Source organism: Vitis riparia, chromosome 9, assembly GCF_004353265.1.
Source record: "Vitis riparia cultivar Riparia Gloire de Montpellier isolate 1030 chromosome 9, EGFV_Vit.rip_1.0, whole genome shotgun sequence".
Classification (NCBI taxonomy): Eukaryota; Viridiplantae; Streptophyta; class Magnoliopsida; order Vitales; family Vitaceae; genus Vitis; species Vitis riparia.
In genome coordinates, this window is record NC_048439.1 from 8,375,899 (window position 1) to 8,394,747 (window position 18,849).

The 18,849-nt window shown below is 32.9% G+C and overlaps 1 protein-coding gene and 1 pseudogene across 1 annotated transcript in view; both read left to right on the plus strand.

Annotated features, from left to right (window-relative positions):
• The window catches only part of LOC117921758 (receptor like protein 21-like), a 95,196-nt gene that overhangs the window by 20,087 nt on the left and 56,260 nt on the right, over positions 1-18,849 (plus strand). Inside the window, exon 8 of the mRNA XM_034839719.1 lies at positions 4,520-4,666. Coding sequence (XP_034695610.1) covers positions 4,520-4,666 — 147 coding nt within the window. The remainder of the gene's footprint in view (positions 1-4,519; positions 4,667-18,849) is intronic.
• LOC117922456 lies at positions 8,141-11,689 on the plus strand (annotated as a pseudogene).

Below are 18,849 nucleotides of genomic sequence, written 5' to 3' on the forward strand. Positions count from 1 at the left end.
TCTAAAGAGGCAACAAAAGCGCTCGAGGAAGGAGACAAGTGATCATAAGAAACGAAATTAGCAATGGAATAAACTGATTTGCATTGACGTTTACCGTTACGAAGACCAATGGGGAGGTCAAGGTCACTGGGAGGATCAGATAACGAAGAAGTTGGTGCAGGACATGTATCTTTTGTCTCCTGATGCTTGGAGTATTCTTGAACAATTGGTGGCTTAGTTGGAGCAGGCAGTAAGTCAACAATAACATGTGGTTGCTCAGAAGAATCAGTGGGAGTACTTGGGATGGTTTCTTGATATATGAGCCAATTTTCACTCTCCCCCTCACTTTCTGAATTTAGGGGTGAAGAATTAAAAGGTGTATCTTCTGAAAATACCACATCAGTCGATACCACATACTTGTTGAGATCAGGAGAAAAGCATCGATAACCTTTCTGAAGACGAGAATACCCTAAGAACACACACTTCAGGGCTTTGGGATCTAGTTTCGTCACAGATGGCCTTACATCTCGAACATAGCAAGTGCTTCCAAAAATTCGTGGTTCAACTGGAAATAGAGACTTCTTTGGAAACAATATATTGTATGGGATTTGATCATTGAGTACTGTAGATGGCATGCGATTAATCAAAAAGCAAGCAGTAGAAATCGCATCAGCCCAAAATTGTTTAGGAACCTTCATCTGGAACAAGAGTGCCCGGGCAGTTTCTAGTAAATGTCTGTTCTTTCTCTCAGCAACTCCATTTTGAGAAAGAGTATCCACACAAGAGGACTGATGAAGAATCCCGTGTTGAGTCATGTAACTCTGAAATGAGTTAGACATATATTCTTTACCATTATCACTTCTCAATGTTCGTACAGAGATATTAAACTGTGTTTTAATCTCAGCACAAAATGTGCAAAAATGAGAGAAAACTTCAGACCGATTCTTCATAAAATAAATCCAAGTCGTTCGAGAAAAATCATCCACAAATGTAACAAAATATCGAAATCCAGTTTTAGAAGTAACAGGACAAGGCCCCCAAACATCAGAGTGTACTAACTCAAAAATAGATTCAGCCCTCTTATTAACTCTTGGGCTTAACGAACTACGGTGATGCTTTGCAAAATGACATGATTCACAATTAAACGAAGGTAAACTATGAAACTGAGGACATAACTTCTTTAACACTGGTAAAGAGGGATGTCCCAAACGACAATGAGCTTTAACTGAAGAAGCGATGCTAGAACAAGCAACCGACCGAGGTACCCACGCATCAAGAATGTAAAGACCATCAGATACATGTCCTTTACCAATAATCTGCTTCGTCATAAGATCCTGAAAAAGGCAATGGTCAGGAAAGAATGAGATACAACAGTTCAGATCTTTGGTAAGTTTACTGACAGATATCAAGTTAAAGGCAAGCTTAGGTAAACTTAGAACAGATGACAAAGTGATAAAGGATGTTGGTTTGACAGTCCCAGAACCCACAACATTAGAGGTTGACCCATCAGCAATGGTAACAGGAGAAGGGGCTAAATGTGATCGAAAACTAGAGAATGTCTTAGGATTACCTGTCATGTGATTAGTGGCACCTGAATCAATTACCCATTTGTTTGAGGAGGAGATAAGACATGTTTTACCTGTCTCAACAAGAGCAGTAACCGGAGTAGAAATCTTCAATGATTCTTGATACTGAGAGAATTTTGCAAACTCATCGGCTGAGACCATGACCGTCTTATCAGAAGAACTTGAAGAAGTACTAGAGGCAGTGGCAACATTAGCAATCTGATTTCTTTGATTACGGTTTTGTAATTTCTTGCAATATTTCTTGGTATGGCCCGACTCATGACAGTAGTAGCAAACAATGTTGCTTGAATCATTGTTATAGCTATCAGAAGTCTTGCTTCCTCCCCTGTTGTTTGATTTTCTCCCAGTATCATTGTTTCCTCCTTTGGCAACAAGAACATTATTAGTCTGCTGGATAGATGAGGTACCTTCAGTACGCAAAATTCTACTGAACACTTCTTGAAGTGAACCAATCTCAGAACTGGAAAGAATTTGAGATTTAGCAGTTTCAAATTCAGATGGAAGACCAGCTAAAAAACTCATTACTGCCATTTTTTCTCTCTGAGTTTGTTGCACCTTAATATCAGTACTAAAAGGTAAAAGTACATTCAACTCCTCATAAGTCTTCTTAAAATCCATAAAATAAGTTGTGAGAGATTTGGCCTCCTTTTCAGCACGATAGAAGGCTTTGCACACATCATACATTCGGGACAGATTCCCTTTGCCAGAATATAAGAACTCCAGATAATCCATTAATTCTTTAACAAACTCACAATGATTAAGTAGTCCAACAATTTCACTATCAATAGAATTCCTTATTTGTAGGAATAAACGTGCATCATCCCTTATCCAAGTCTTTCTAGTTTCATTATCAGGGGTTTCCATGGTCAGGTGGTCATCTTTTTCAACACTACGCAAATAAACTCTAATCGTCTTGCTCCATTCCAGATAATTAGTGCCGTTTAATTTATGATCAGTTATTTTGGACAGTGCTGGAACTATTTCGGTTATAGAAGCTTTGTTGTCAGTCATTTTAACTGATATTCAATTGCCACAATAAATATAATTCTAGCAGCAAACCAAAAACAACTGATACCCAAAATGAATTTCCACAAGGAATCAGAGAACAAATCAAAGGGGACAGAACCTGCCAAGGAGATGTTCCTCTCAACAGTTGATCGAACACTGGAGTGCCACCTGAGAATGGTCGGAAAGAGATGAGAAACGTCGGAAAGTCAAATCAAGAGATGGGAACTGTCGAAAAGTCAAATCGGTGAAGAAACGGCGGCCTCACGCGCTCCCACACTCCGGAAACAAGAATGCGCTCCTCCCTGGGTCGGTGGTGACGTAATCCAGACTAAAAAAAAACATAACAGGTTACTGTTCCAGATTGTTAGGAACAAAACCCAAAACCCAGAAAATTCCCTTGAGCCAAACGTGGCTCTGATACCATGTAAACTGTAGAGAATATGTAAGCTGTATATTTATTCATAACAGAAACATCTCTATTTATACATGCTATGCTAGTCTATCTAAGGTAAGTCTCCTATATTTACATCCTATAATCAAGCCTATAATCAATACATAACTAAGGTAAGTCAACTACATAAATAAGGTAGATTATGATTCTGATTCTGTAACAGTCTTAAAAATAAGTGTTAATAAAGATCCACAATATAAAATAATAAATTACATCTCAATTGACCTCAAGATACTATTTACTTCTACTAACTCATTTTACATCTCAATTGTTCTTAAAAAGTCTATAATGGTAATTAACTATAGAATTCAAGTTTTAATTATGCAAAAAATATATAAAGGTTTTTAAAATTAATAGAAAAGGAGATTCTGATAAATAATAAGTAGATTGAAACATTTATTTCTAGAAGTAGAGAAAGATGGAGGATCATAAAAGTTCAAAAAAGAATAATTTGGAAGTCATAAAATTTTGGAAAAAGAATAATTCATAGAGACCTCATTAACAACAAGTAACAACTAATTGTAAGTAACCATGAAAAAAGTAAGGAGAAAAATAAAGGAAAATCAAGGAAAGTGGCAAATTTTTTCATCCCAATAAAAAATGATAAGGAAGAAAAAGGTGAAGAAAGTTTAAAGAAAGTATATTTTTCAAAAATTGAATTTTCTTTCCCTTAAAGTTGGTATGGACAACCAAACAAGAAAATGATTTTTAAATTCTTTTTTGACCTTTTTCTATCATTCTTTTTTTTTTCCTTACTCTATTTCCTTTCCCTCAAACTTTCTAGGTAGTAAACATTACCTAAGATAAATAGGGAAGAAAATATTTTATCATTTATTTATTTAGTATTTTTCTTACCTTTTTTGTATTTTATCCAAATATAAGAAAACTATTTTTCTTTATTTTTTCTTTTCCTTCTTGCTTTTCAAGAATCAAGCATACTTTAAACTCTAATTAAGAGTTACATAGATTTACGGAGAAACAATGCAACTGGTAACAAAAAATTAAGGAAATTTAATTTTTGAGAGTAAGTATAATGAGATTGGTTTGTTTGATACAAAATTTGAATAAAAATTCTTTCAATGAAAATTCAAGGAAATGAAGAAAAACAAATTTATCTCTAGACTATAATACTAAATCACTTTAAAAAACTCCTAACATCGTTTATATTCATCTTTCTTTTTATGGATTTGAAAAACCCAATAATTTGGAGAAAACTGATTCAAGGAAGAATAATTTTTAGAATAAAAGATTATTATTTAAGAAGATCATAAATATTATAGTCATTGTTGAATATGATAAATGATTAAAAAAAAAAGGTAGTTGGAAATTTAGATACTTTTATAAGACAAATGCATTTTTCTAGTTTGGTATGAAAAAAGGTAAATTGATAGGCTTTGATCATTTTTTAAGGTAGTTTGTTTAAATCATTTTAATTTATTTTGATTTAAGAACAATAACTTTTATTACACTAGTTATTTTGATTTTCTTTTGATAGATTTTGCAAGCTTAAGCAATTTGGAGGTATTGGATTTGAGTGGTAATTCATTTAGTGGGATCGTTCCATCGTCTATAAGATTGTTGTCTTCTCTCAAGTCTTTATCTCTGGCTGGAAATCACCTCAACGGTTCCTTACCAAATCAAGGTATATATATATTGTGATTACAAGTTTTTCTGTTATCTTTTTTAATATCTTGTTTGTTCTTTATGCCAATTAAGTCATACATGTCTATTAATTTTTGGTATGCAATGAAAAACTTTATTTTTAATTCATAAAGACCTCATCAACCGTAAGTAACAACTAGTTGTAAGTTTGGGGGCATTGACAAGACAAGGAGATGATTGGTTACATGTCTTATCCTCTTTTGTAGGCTTCTGCGAATTGAATAAGCTTCAAGAGTTAGATCTTTCTTACAACTTATTCCAAGGGATCCTTCCTCCATGTTTGAATAATTTGACATCTCTGAGGTTATTGGATCTCTCTTCCAACCTATTCTCCGGAAATCTTTCTTCCCCTCTGTTACCTAATCTCACATCTCTGGAGTACATCGATCTCAGTTACAATCAGTTTGAGGGTTCATTCTCTTTCAGCTCTTTTGCTAATCACTCCAAGCTTCAAGTGGTCATACTTGGAAGTGATAACAACAAATTTGAGGTAGAAATTGAATATCCAGTTGGTTGGGTTCCCCTGTTTCAGTTGAAGGTTCTCTCTCTATCCAGCTGTAAGCTCACCGGTGACCTTCCTGGTTTTCTTCAATACCAATTCAGGTTAATGAGGGTTGATCTCTCCCATAATAAATTGACAGGAAGTTTCCCCAATTGGCTGCTTTCAAACAATACGAGACTAGAATTTCTAGTCCTGAGGAATAACTCTTTAATGGGTCAACTTTCCCTGAGACCTACTACCCGTATCAGTTCATTAGATATCTCACACAATCAATTGGATGGACAACTTCAAGAAAATGTGGCCCATATGATTCCACATATTATGTCTCTAAATTTATCCAACAATGGTTTTGAAGGTATTCTCCCATCCTCGATAGCTGAAATGATTTCCTTAAAGGTGTTGGATTTGTCTGCCAATAATTTCTCAGGAGAAGTACCAAAGCAGTTGCTTGCAACAAAAGGTTTGGAGATTCTAAAATTATCAAATAATAAATTTCATGGTGAAATATTTTCGAGGGACTTTAACTTGACTCGGGTGGAAGTTTTGTGTTTGGGCAATAATCAGTTCACGGGAACTCTGTCAAATGTAATCTCCAAAAACTCTTGGTTATTGGTGTTGGATGTGAGCAACAACTACATGTCAGGTGAAATTCCAAGTTGGATAGGTAACATGACCGATTTGATTACACTGGTGTTGGGCAACAATAGTTTTAAAGGCAAATTACCACCTGAGATTTCTCAATTGCAGGGGTTGAAGTTTCTTGACGTTTCTCAAAACGCTCTTTCGGGATCTCTTCCTTCTTTGAAGAACTTGCTGAATTTAAAGCATCTACATTTGCAAGGGAACATGTTTACAAGATTAATACCCAGAGATTTTCTCAATTCCTCAAATCTATTGACTTTGGATATTAGAGAAAACATGTTATTTGGAAGTATTCCCAATTCAATCTCTGCACTTTTGAAGCTAAGGATTCTTTTGCTGGGAGGAAACCTTTTAAGTGGTTTTATTCCAAATCATCTTTGTCATTTGACTGAAATAAGCTTGATGGATCTTTCAAACAACTCTTTTTCAGGGCCAATTCCTAGATGCTTTGGCCATATCCAATTTGGGGAGATGAAAAAGAAGGACAACGTGTTTGGACAGTTCATGGATTCTTGGTATGAAATGAATCCTCATCTTGTATATGCAGGTTACTTGGTGAAAAATTGGGGGTTCTCAAGTCCAATAAATGATGAAACTGATGAAGTTGAGTTTGTCACCAAGAACAGGCGTGACTCTTACAAAGGTGGCATCCTTGAATTCATGTCTGGATTGGATTTATCATGTAACAACTTGACAGGCGAAATACCTCACGAACTTGGAATGCTAAGTTCGATTCATGCATTGAACTTGTCTCACAATCAATTGAATGGCTCCATTCCAAAGAGTTTCTCCAATCTTTCTCAAATAGAGAGCTTAGACCTTTCTTATAATAAACTGGGTGGAGAAATTCCTCTAGAGCTAGTTGAACTCAATTTTCTAGAGGTGTTTAGTGTGGCTTACAACAACATCTCTGGTAGAGTTCCAGATACCAAAGCATAATTTGGGACATTTGATGAAAGCAGCTATGAAGGTAATCCTTTCCTTTGTGGGGAACTATTAAAGAGGAAATGCAACACAAGTATTGAGTCACCATGCGCACCATCACAATCTTTTGAAAGTGAGGCAAAATGGTATGATATCAATCATGTTGTTTTCTTTGCAAGTTTTACTACTTCATATATCATGATCTTGTTAGGATTTGTTACCATCCTTTACATCAATCCTTATTGGCGTCATAGATGGTTCAATTTTATCGAGGAATGTATATATTCCTGCTATTATTTTGCTTCTGATAGTCTTTCCAAGTTATCAACATATTTGTATAATTAGATGCTTTTAGTTGGATGATGTTTGCATAATTAACTACTATTTGTTTCCAGAGGATAGAAAGAAATGGGATGTATAATTACTATGAGTTGAAACTTACGTACTTTGCTCAAATTTCAGCATCTTTGCTTTTATTTTCAAGTTTCGTTATTTTTTATTTATTGTTTATTTCAAGATTTAACCATATTATGTTACTCTTATAAAGACAAATTCAAATTTTTAGGAACTTTTAGCATTAAAATAATTTCACATTCAGATTTTAGAAAATAAAGAAGAAAGAAAATAATAAATAATTGGAAAAACAATTCAACAAAATATTAAATTGTCATTTTAAAATTGTTTGGCATAGTATGGGAATTCAAAAATAATTTTTAAATTTGTTAGAAGCATTTATTTATTTATTTATTGTAACAATGATTGAAATATCAATCACAAAGTAATGTTTTCTTTTCTTTTTAAGGGCAATAACACTTTTTCTTTTATTGTAATAATTGATAAATGTATTACACAATTATTTGTTTTAAAAAAAAAGTTAGGGATGACACAATTAATAATTGAGGGTAAGTTAGGAATATTAATTATTTTCACTAAGTAGATATTTTGAAGGTTATTTTTTCCGAAACACATATTCTTTGAAAATAAAAAATCAAAGTTTTAAAAAAATATAATTTTTTTTAAATGACGCATGATTACATCATTCCCCCTAGATTATTTGTTCATTTAAACTTTAGTTTAAATAAAATTAGTTTTAATTATTTTCTTTTTGGAATTATATTTAACATTTATTAAAAAATAAAAAACACAGATATAATATTGTTAATGAGTTTTCTTTTTAATATTTTGTAAAATAATTAAATTTAAAAATATTTAAATTTAATTATGGGCTGCCCATTTCAAAATAATAAGAATCTCATAACCCAATTTTTCCAAATTCCAGGTAAATATGCTCATCTAAAAAGAAATTAATAAGAATCTCATAACCTAATTTCTATGTGCTGATTGGGTTTTTTTTTCCTTTAATTAAAAAAAAAAAAGGAAAAAAACTAAAGTGTGTGATCCTCTTTCTCGAGTCTTCACATTTTGAGACACTGAACCCAAATCAAAATTAATCCTCCAAATTAATTTTCACCTCCAACCCAAACCCTAACTGCTGCCCCCGTTTTCTTCTTCTCTTTCCGAAAACCCTCCGGAATCGGAAGATTCATAATTCTTCAGAATTAATTTTCACCTCGAAGCCAAACCCTAACTGCCTCATTTTCCTCTCATTCATATCCCAAAAGTAGCTTCAACAGTCAGGCCTGTAGCCATGAAAGCCGTAGTGATCACTACTTCCGGTGATCCCCAAGTTCTCCAAGTGCAAGAAGTCGAAAACCCTGAAATTGGAGATGATGAAGTTCTAATTAGAGTGGACGCCGCTGCCATTAACCGGGCAGATACGCTTCAGAGGAAGGGCTTGCACCCTTCCTCAAAGGCGGCAGTCCCTTCCCGGGTCTCAAATGTTCTGGAATCATCGAAGCTGTTGGAAAAGCCGTCGTTCGATGGAAGGTTGGCGATCAGGTATTTCAATTACCTAATATTTTGATTTCGTTTCTGTTCCTGTATTTTTCTCGGCTACCAAACACTAGGAACGTGTAAATAAGGAGGTTAGTTGATTGCGAAAACGGGAATTTTTTGTTCGTATTTGTGTTAAGGAGTCTTTGTTGAGAATTTTGGGGAAATTTATGATTAGTTTGTGATTTTATGATTAATTTTGTGTATCAGTATAGGTTAATTATTGAGCTTATTGGTTTTTCAAATTTATGGTTGTAAGAAAATTGGTCAGTGTAAGGTTATGGGTTCATTACCAATTTGCTTACTGAAAATTTTTCCAGATATTGTGGGCTGGTTTGGTAGCAGAAATAAGAACTGTGTTTTGTTTTCCAAAACGGAAATAGATGCAGAAAACATGTTTGGTAGCCTACTTTCAGAACTTGTGTCCGAAAATATTTCCTGAAAATGAATTATTTCAGAACTTGTTTTTAAAAACTGCAAGCACTTTATCAATTTAAAAGGTTCTGAAATGGACATGTTTATGGTCTTCATTTTGTAAAATGAAAGCTTTTATGAAAAAACCATTTTCCATTCTACTAAGCAAACATGCTTTATATTGTAACGGATCTATTGGCCATCTCCTTTTTCATGTTTTGTGAATCATGGCAACACTGGAATCCACTCCATTACTCTCTATTAGTGATTAGGAGAGAAAGCACCGATTTTAATGCTATCCTGTATGTGATTTTGCTTCCTCCTGAGTACAAGTTCATAATATACATGGTACATGGTACATGTCTGTACGACAGTTTGTGGTATACAGGTGTGTGCTCTTCCTTCTGGTGGAGGGTATGCTGAAAAAGTGGCTGTTCCAGCTGGGCAAGCTCTTCTTGTCCCATCTGGTGTTTCTCTGAAGGATGCTGCCGGTATTCCCGAGGTTGCTGTTTTAATGATGAGCTGACTGTCGGCAGGAGAAACATTCCAGGTGAATTTTCGTTTTTTTTTTTTTCTGATGCCTGATATATTTACCAGTACATAACTTAGCCTGATGGGGTTGTGCATATTCTAATGGTTTAAAAATGTCCAATGCGCACAAATTTACACTGTTGGTGTTTAATGTGTGTGCGTCAATATTGGATTAGGGAGGCAGAAGAGCCATGGTTTTAATTAAAACATTACATCATCATATTCTTATTTTGATACATCGTGTCTCACAATTTCATTGCATCCAAGGCCATGTTATTTTTTATTGCATGGTTTGTCATGATAATTTCTCAACCCTTCTCTGGAAAATTATGTTGGATGGCTGATATTAATTACCCCAAAAGAAGAAACTTTATGTTGAAGTAAGATGAGTACCGCAAAGAGTTACTTTTGGTTGTTCCTATCATCAAATGGGCGATTGATGCACAATCCAAATGGTAAACTTTTTTGCCCCTTTATCCAGATGGAATTTTTATGCATGGATGAATTGTGAAATGAGGACTGATAATATTTCAGGTTCATGGGGGTTCAATTGGAATTGGTATGTTTGCTATTCAAATAGCGAAATACCGAGGAGCAAGGGTATTTGTTACAGCAGGTTTGCCATCACTATTCTACCTCATCTCATGGCACCAATTCCTTGTCTTCACATGTTTTCGACCATTTTTTACAACTGAAAACGAGGAAAAATTAGCTGTTTGTAAGGATCTTTGAGCAGATGTGTGCATCAATTACAAGACTGAAGACTTTGTTGCTTGGGTGGAGGAAACAGGAGGAAAAGGTATATTCTATTGTATCCTAACAATAATTTCAGTTGAAGATGGAATTGCTTTTTATTTTTTAGTGCACCAAATCCACTAGTCTGGTATGTTTGAAAAGATAAATAGTCATCTTCCACTTGATTCCAATTGTGAAGATCTAACTCCAAAAATGTTGAATGACAGGTGTTGCTGTTATACTGGATAATATTGGACGGGCCTACTTTGAGGGAGACATCGATAGTTTAAATGTTGATGGAAGGCTTTTTATTATTGGTTTTCAGGGTGGAACAGTTGCAGAAGTAAATCTTTCAGGTTTACTTGCAAGGTGCCTTACAGTGCAAGGTACCACTTTCTCTATAGAAGATTTTTCTGTAGTTTTGGACTTGAATCAATTTGATTAATCTCATCCAAGTTCAGAACTAAGGTGGATTCTGGCAAGCCAAGGAAAAACCAAATTACCATAAATTCTTTTTTTTTCTGGATTGTTTTACTTCTTGGAAATCCTGTTTCTCGATCTGGTCAGGTATATGGAAATTCCAAGGAAAATATGTTTTACATTTTCCATAATTGGAAACACTCAGGAATTTAATATTTTCCTCTGAAATAGCCATGGCTTTCTAATTACAACATTTGTTTTTCTTGTATCATCCCAAAATATTTTTTAGGTGTTTGTTCTCTCTTGACACAGCTTTTAATCGGGTCTGTCTTGCTTTTTGATAGATCTCTTGACAAGTTGCTTTTATATCATACTTTCTTTATTGGTTTTGGATCATGCACCTTGCTTTGTCAGCCCTGTTATCACTACCCAAACTAGTAAATTTATGCACAAAACTCCATGTGTCAGTAACAGTGGTTATTAGGTTTGTATTAGACAATTTGTAAATACAGTGGATAAGTTTGTACTAAATGGCAATTGTTTCTGCAGCGGCAGGTTTGTGAAACAGAAGTCTGGAAAACAAAGCTGTAATTGTGAGTGAGGCGGAGAAGAATGTTTGGCCTGCAATCACAGGCGTACAAGTATTTTCCATTGTCGGAAGCAGCAGAGGATCACCAGCTCATGTAAAGCAGCAAGCATGTTGGGAAGATACCACGCATTTGATTATGTTATGGTTATGAATGATCTTATGCCTCAGAGGGATGACATGATTTTAAAACTCTTATTGAGCATCTACTATCTGATACTATGTGTGATGCACAGGCCTAGGTGGTCAATGCTTAGTTTCTTATGTAGCCCTGTCATTTGAGAATAAAAACCAGCCTTCCCGTCCAAACATTTAGACTAACTGGAATCTAAAGCTTCAAGATGGTTGAAACTGAATTTTCATGTGCAAACAGATCATAACTCTCCAACCTCCACAAATGAGCTTACCTTATCTGAAGTTTGAACAAAAATGTATAAAACGGTTAGGTAGAACTGTCTAAGAAACCAGAGCTTGGCTGGTTGATCACCTTATTTACAGAGCTTGGATGTGAGAGAAGCCAGCGCCCCTAAAGGTCAGGACAAGATTACCATTCCACCAAAGTTCAGCCTTGCATGCAGTCACCTAGTATTTTCTTTTATTCGAGTCTTCCCCTCTACCCTGGCACTGGGATTGAAGGCGAATAAAAAACCTGCATGGATTGAAGGTGTGCTGCTTGAGTTGATTGTAGTTTGAGCATGAAAATTTGAAGATCCAGAACAGCAAATGAGGAATGCCTATCAATTTGAAACCAGCATGGGTGGATGAATGGAGAGGTTCTTCACTGAATTTGTCCATGAAGTGGTTTCCATTAAATGGCTTGATTTTAAAAACGAAAAAAAGCATATATTACTTATTTGAAGTTAGAATATAACTTAAGTTGCCAGAATGGTTTATGCTTATAGTGCTGATTTTAAAGTACGAAACAAATTGGAACTAACACAAAAAGTAGTTATATACCACGAAGAAATGAATAAATTTCATCTTATATCTCATAGCTTTTGAAGTGAGCGTATTTTGATTTGGCAAAAGTAAGGGTGAGTTCAGGAATGAAGCTTCATCATTTCAAATACGAATCTATAATCTCAAATCAGGAAGCAAATTGGAGTGAATGTCATTGACTTCATGCGTACTGCTTAAATGGTATACGAAACAAAAAATTTTAACCACTATTAATTTTTTCTTTTAAATCAGTAAAATAACCCTACAAAATTAATGAAGATTAATATGTTAGCCAATTTATTTTAAATAAAAAAAATGCAAAATGTCTTTTTTTCTTTTTAATAAATTGCAAAAAAAATATATATATTGTGAACAATTTTTTCTTTTTTCTTTTTAAACAAACTGCAAAAATCCTTTTTTTTTTCTCCAACAAAATGATTTTTTTTTTTAAATAAAAATAACTAAAATCTAGAATGCACTTTTTTTTTTTTTTTATCAAATCTTAAAAATTATTGTTTTCAATATATAACTTATTTATAAAAAGAAAACTATAAAATATATGCACTTGAAAAATATTTAATTTTTATTTGATTTAGTATCAATTAATATTTGTAATATTTTTTAATATTATAGAAGTTAACATTCTCAATAAAGATATTCAAGATCAAGGGAATACTTGAGATTGAATTAATTTCTTTATTGTTTATGTTTTAATAAATTTTTATATCCATTACAAATTTTTTATAGTTTATTTTTCATTCAATGTTTGCATTTTGTAATAGATATTAAAATGAATTTTTTTCTTGTATGTTAAAAAAATATTTCAATGTCTTTAAAAATAAAATATTGCAATAAAATCAAAATTACATTGTGAAACTTTAAGTGAATGTTTTATACTTAAGAAGTGCCAATTAAAGTAAGCATGCATCTACAATTGTAATTTAGATGTCATACTGAAACAATAGTTCTCTTCGACTATATCATAAAATTTGGTTTGAATTACTTTTAAGTCATCTTGTAGATTTTCAAGTTCCAATGATATGCATCAAGTATGTGCAACATACTTGATATAACTAATATTTTCTTAAGTAATTGGACGTTTTTTTCTATAAATTTACTTGATTATCAATGAATACTTTTATGTAGGGTATTGATATAATTTGATAAATATTTTAAAATAGTATTAGAATAGCTTTGCTCTTTCCCAATTAACAAATTTACCAAATTAACTTATATATATTAGTTTATTTGAATTTATTGGTATTTGACTCAAATTGTTATTATTTTTAAAATTTTAGGAAAACCAATATTTATAGAGTTTAATTATATTTTGGTAAATCATCTTTTTAAGTCTGACTAGGATTAGGAAACTATTAATTTAAGATTGACCCATAAGGCTCTATAAATTTGTAGTTTTATATAGGATTTAAAAAGAGAAAGAAAAAGTAACAAAAAATGAAGAGAAATAGGCAAAGAGTGCATTGGAATTTAGATAGAGAAAGGTTGAGAGAGTTTTGATTACTACTCAAAAAGATCATATTTTATATAGTAATTCTCATGAGTTTCACATCTTTTGAGTATTAGTTATGCTTAAAAATGCTCGATTAACATGTTACCATTTAAAGATCGGCCAAGTCGAAAGTCCTTGAAACAGCTTTGGACCAAGACTCCACCTTCTTATTCCTCTGTTCCTCATATGTTTATGTAAGTAAAAATAATAGCTATATAATATGTTTATGTAAGTAAAAATAAATTATATTGTGATAAGTTATTGGTGGACACCATGCAGACCCATGAGAGGGGCATGGGCTTGACTTTGAGACCGGGCCTTGAGTTTCCTTTGGTCAAGGCCTTGACTGGTGTTGATATATGTCATTAAATTATATGTGTCTAATACAAAATATAAATATAAGATCATTAAAGTAAACAAATTATAGATGTGTATTAATTATACAAGTAATACAAATCATATTGTATAAATTATAGTTAAAATTTTAAGCTCCACCAAACTAATAGAATCTCTATTATAATAATTGGAGTGAACACCATGTTGGCCCGTGTTAGGCCTGGGCCAGATTTTAAAGACTAGGCCTTGAGTTCCCCTTGGGCCTTGGCCAGGGCCTTCTCTTTGTGTCATCATTTTGAAGAAGCATATTGGTGTGACGTAAAAAAAAACTATACTAAATAGAAAATAAATAAAAGCATCAACAAAAATAAAGGCCAAGATCCATGAAAAATAATCTTTAAATTTGTTGCATATATAATTTCAACAATGCATAAATAATTACAACATACACAATACAATAATATTACACAACTATATTTTCAAATATAATATAAGATCATTAAAGTGATAAATTGTAGTCGTATAAAATATTTGTACAAGTAAAGAAGAAATTATGAGATTAAGAGCCCGTTTGACAGTGATTCTAATAAAAACGTTTTTCTTAAAAGTGTTTCCTTGGAAAATACTTTTTTGAGAATCAGAAAAAATAATTTTCAAGTGTTTTTTATAATATATTGTATAAGTATAAAAACACTTTTGATATTAATAAATTACCAAAAAGGACATATATACATTTATATAGTTAAAAAAACTAAAAATAATCTTTTTTTATGATTTAAATAAATTTTTTTACAAGAAGAATTAGATTAATAAATAATATCAATCATGATATAACAAATTATTTGATTATATATTAGTTTAAAATTAATAATTTTTTTATCACTATAATAAAATTTTAAAAAATATTTATAAAAAACATCTAAATAAATAAAAAAGAACATTGAATAAAATATAATTTTCAAGGTAAAACAATATATGATTATCTATTAATTTCTCAAAAAAAAAAAAAACTTTCTAATTAAAAGTAAATAAGAAGACAAATGTTTTCATAACGAAAAAGGGGGAAAAATTATATTATTACATATTAGAGTCATAATTAAACATCAATGAGATATAAGAAGATTTGCAATTCGATCACATTCTTCTTCCATCTCTCTTGCATGATGTGAACCATCTTCCTCAACAAGTGAATCCACTCTACTCTCTTCTTCATTAAGTGGAAACAACCCTTGATCATCATTATAAGGTTTAAATTCCATATCCATTCTAGCATTAATCCTTATAAAGTTGTGAAGAGCCATTGAAGCAATAACAATCTTTACTTGTTTTTCAAGAGGAAAACTATGCATTTGTCATAGCATTCTCCATCTATTCTTCAAAACGGCAAATGTTCTCTCAATTGTGCACCTCAAGGAAGAATGCCTATGATTAAATATTTCCTTTTTACCTCTAGGTGAACTACCTCGTCGAAAATCTGGAAGATGGTAACTCTCGCCTTTATAAGGGCCTAAATATTCACTCATTTGAGGATAACCAACATCGACCAAATAATATTTACCTACAAAATAAAAACAAAAAATATATATTAGATAATAAAATTTGATCACAAAAACAAGTTTGATATTGTCATTCACAAACCTCTAGGTGGATGAGGAAAACCCAATTCTGGCCTTCTTAATGCCTCTAAAAAGACCCGTGCATCATGAGCAGCACCTTCCCATCCGACCCATGCAACTGTGAAACACATATTGAAATCACAGACTGCCATAACATTTTGGGTAGTCATGCATTTTCTACCAATATATGGTATTTGTCTATCTCTAGGAACCACAACAGGTATATGAGTTCCATCAATTACCCCAATACAATCCTGAAAATATGGCCAATACCAATCATCATTTCTTATTTTATCAGGGACTTCCTTAAACTATGGATCACTTGGTTTTATAATATCCATGGCCATAAGACAAACAACATCTAATACAATCTCAAACCATCTAGATACAGATTCACTAGAGTGTTGAAATTTGTCCTGAATCATCCTATTGCTTAGTCCATGACCTATTGTAGTGATAAACATTGCTAAGGCCTCTGTTAAGGGCACATCAAAACCTCTTTTAGGCCATACCTTTTAGTAAGTGTTTCTAATAAATTCATAAACACATGTTTTTCCATTCTAAATTGCTCAAAACACCTAATTTCATGGCCATTTAAGACATCCATTACAAACTTGTATCCTGTGTGGGAAGAAGTTCTGCAAGGTTTTTTTTCTTTGAAACTAGTAAGTTTTACAGCTGCACACAACCCGCAAGCACCAACTGATAAAAATCATGTTCATCACCGTTTTCATCATCAAAATTTTGATCATTATTATTAGAAGACATCTACACAAATAAAAAAAGAAATACATTAATAAATCTATTTTTCTCCTTTCTACCTCTTTGAAAAAGAAGAATATTATCAACTGAATATAATGTTCACAATAAATCCTTCAAGTATCTAGAAGGAACATTTCCTTTAATTGTTTGGGCAAGAAAAAGCATAGCTCAACACAGCTTCAAGCAACAAGTTATTTATATATATGAACCAGGCTAGAAGTAACCATGATAGGAACATATAATACTACAATACTCAAGGTTCTTGTGTAATTCTCCTAAATTGTATTTCCTTTTTAATTTTCCAAAGTACTCAATTTAATCTCTCATCACAAGCATGGGACTCAACACTTCAAAACATTTCTCCAATAATTTTTCAAGGAATCAACTTGGTTCCATGGCCTATAACTGATACTATCAGATGATCAACAACAAATAATATCTTAAATGTAGTTTACCACACATCTAACCATACATTTATATTAGAAATGCAAATACAAATACAAGGCCACAAATTTAAAGTTATCAGTTTGCTCCTTTCTTGATAAGCAATAGGAAGCCCATACAAATAGGCTCCTTTCCCATCCCACTGCTCTATTCTTATTTTGTAGATAATTACATTACATATGATAAATATAGAAGATAGATTAATTCAATTAGCATAAATTGGAACAAGAAGCTATGCATAAATAGCATATATAATACTCACATTACTCTGCTCTTACAACGGTTTTTTCTTTGAACCTATATCCTTTTGATTTGTTGAAGTATGTTGAGTCGTTTTTTAACATGTGCACCAAGTATTTAACTTGTATAGGCCTGCACATAATGTGAAAGCAAATATTATTATAAAATGGCTCATACATCCGACGAGTGTCTAATTAAGTGTTGTTTCCAACAGGGGCATTCCTCCACTATAGAATTGTTCGTGCTGCATGGATATTTTCTCTTTCATTCATTTTGTTCTATTGGATTTCCAGCAAGATTTATGTGCTCTAGGATTTTCAGAACTACTCTTACACACACCAACTTCGAAGGTAAGTGGTATTTTTCATGAGGAAGAAATTCGAAGTGATCATCCCAATATCAAATAATATAGCAAAATTAAGGGTTTACAGGAATTAAAGCTGGGCTTTCATACAATCATGTTAAAGGTAATATAGCAGGGCAATTTGTTCATACATAAAGCTGTTTTTCCCCTTTTCTATGTTTGTGTCTTAAATGGGTCTCGGCCTAAATGTGAAATTGAAATGACCCTAATGAAAGAAGAAGTATGTGATGATTGAATTAAGAAAGAATGAGAAGGTTTAGCCACTCGAAAAATATACTTGTGTCTCATGAATTTGTTTGTTGGGTGTGATTCAAAGAGACAACCTAAGGTCCAAATTTTGATCATCTCATTTAAAAACCGATTATTTTCCAGTATGAGTGTCTTTAATGACAATCTACATCATACCCTTGGGAGTCATTGTTTGGGCGACCCATTACCCGACATAAGCGGGATCATCCCACCTCAAAAAAGGGTCTGAAATGTTATAAATGAGAGATATCGAGCACCATATTACAGCTCCTGGAAATGCAATAATGCATGTATGAAGGTGCTCCTTACCAGAAAGAGTGAAAAAACAAAACCGGATCAACCCAAAAATTTAATTGGGGTTCACAATATTTCATAGAATTGAGCAAACCTTGACAAATACCTATAAGGCAAAGTGGAAAACGGGGCCTTCAAACCTACCCACAAATAGTTATATGATGAGCCCCAATCCGAAACAAGTGGTCTAATATATAAGGAGGGGACCTAATGCAGGGGACCATAGTGCCATAACTACTATATACTTGTACCAAATGGTTAAATAATAATAATAATAATGTGTATGTAGTATGCAATATGCTTATATGCATTCAAACGAATCAAACCATAAAAACTCACTGTTGGAAGGTCTGGGAGGATACAGAGCCCTGAAAGCAACGAAATCGATCAGCGGTCCACAAGCTAGATCCTCCTCTACTCCTGGTTATGTATGACGATCTCAATCACATCAAAGACATGTGGTTTACAGATATGTGAACCTAAAACCCTAAACAGAGCACTTGCATATGTGAACCAGAATAGAGAATGAGAGTTTTAGAGAGAGAAGTACCGGGAAATGAGACTAGACTGCTCTATTGATTTACCATTTCATTTTCTCATACTTTCCTCCTAACCAAACAATCCTAAAACCCAAAACCCTAACAAGCATTGCAAGACAATCAGACATTAAAAACAAGGAAAAGAAAAACAAGCAAAGAACAGAGGGTTACCTTCGATCAGATAAATGATGTTGAATGAAAGTGGAGCGCTTTTCAGATGGAG